The 1,409-nt window shown below is 56.4% G+C and overlaps 1 protein-coding gene across 1 annotated transcript; it reads left to right on the plus strand.

The window, feature by feature from the left end:
- Positions 1–467: 467 nt before the first annotated feature.
- PENARI_c204G11916 (uncharacterized protein) lies at positions 468–770 on the plus strand (the record flags this gene model as incomplete). Its single annotated transcript, XM_022638141.1, has 1 exon — positions 468–770. One exon carries the CDS (start codon positions 468–470, stop codon positions 768–770), a length of 303 nt encoding a protein of 100 aa, XP_022482003.1.
- Between the last annotated feature and the right edge of the window lie 639 nt (positions 771–1,409).

Genomic DNA, 1,409 nt, shown 5'->3' on the forward strand with positions numbered 1-1,409 from the left:
ATATATATATATATATATACATTCATGTGATCTCTCCTCCGTGGGGGACGGCCGCGGGGGCGGATGCATGGTGATGACTTACCGGCCAGTTGACGGCTGACCCCCCGGAGCACCCCGGAGCGGTCCAGTGTTTAGGCGCCGTGGCCCCCCAACTTTAGGCACTGACCTCCGAGCCCCGGGTGCGGCCATGCCTAAGCCAAACCACGTGACTTGTTCACTCTCAAACGACCAAGTCCGCAAAAAGTCACTCAGGATCCGGCCCAGGTGGCCCACTTTGTATGGGAAAAACGCGTGGCACGGACCACCCCCATAGTAAAAATCTCCCCATTTGACAAAACTGGCACCGTTTACTGTTGCATGAATTCCTATCACCCAAATGGGGTCGGTGAGTATGTGTAGAGACGAGGTGAAAGCCTCTCTCCACATCTTCCATACCAGGCTGGTCTCTTTCTTGGTTCTGAAGGTTGATGCGTTCGGCGCACCTTTCAGCGCTGGGAGACACCACCCGCCGCAGCGGTGTTACCCCGGGCCCCCCAACTTCATTGTTGGACCCCGGTGGTCGTTCCGTTGCGGTGCCCGAAGCCCGGGGGCTTATGTCCCCGGCACTGCTGGAGTCTGTGGATCAATGGTCGCTGACCATACCTGAAACTCAGATTCCTGGAGGGAGCCGCCCCGCGGAATCCGCCGTTCGTCGGCGTTGTCCACGGGGTCTGGACCCTCCACCCGAGGGCCGTATGCCGCAGCCAGCCAGCGCCCGCAAGGGCGTCTAGTTGGACCTGCGTGCGGACCGGTGCTGAGGGGCTTAGTGGGGGCAATTGGATAATCGCTAGTGTCCCCCCGGTACGCCGGGGGTGCCGCTGCGGTTGAACGTCTCGTACGTTCCTTCCTTGTACTACGCACCGCCCCTTCGGGGGTCCAGGCGCTTGGGACCGCTCGCCGCGAGGCGGGTTGGCCCCCCAGGCGCCTGGCCACGTTAGATACCTGGTTGATTCTGCCAGTAGTCATATGCTTGTCTCAAAGATTAAGCCATGCATGTCTAAGTATAAGCAACTTGTACTGTGAAACTGCGAATGGCTCATTAAATCAGTTATCGTTTATTTGATAGTACCTTACTACATGGATACCTGTGGTAATTCTAGAGCTAATACATGCTAAAAACCCCGACTCACGAAGGGGTGTATTTATTAGATAAAAAACCAACGCCCTTCGGGGCTCCTTGGTGAATCATAATAACTTAACGAATCGCATGGCCTTGCGCCGGCGATGGTTCATTCAAATTTCTGCCCTATCAACTTTCGATGGTAGGATAGTGGCCTACCATGGTGGCAACGGGTAACGGGGAATTAGGGTTCGATTCCGGAGAGGGAGCCTGAGAAACGGCTACCACATCCAAGGAAGGCAGCAGGCGC

Source organism: Penicillium arizonense, assembly GCF_001773325.1.
Source record: "Penicillium arizonense strain CBS 141311 chromosome Unknown PENARI_contig204, whole genome shotgun sequence".
Taxonomy (NCBI): domain Eukaryota; kingdom Fungi; phylum Ascomycota; class Eurotiomycetes; order Eurotiales; family Aspergillaceae; genus Penicillium; species Penicillium arizonense.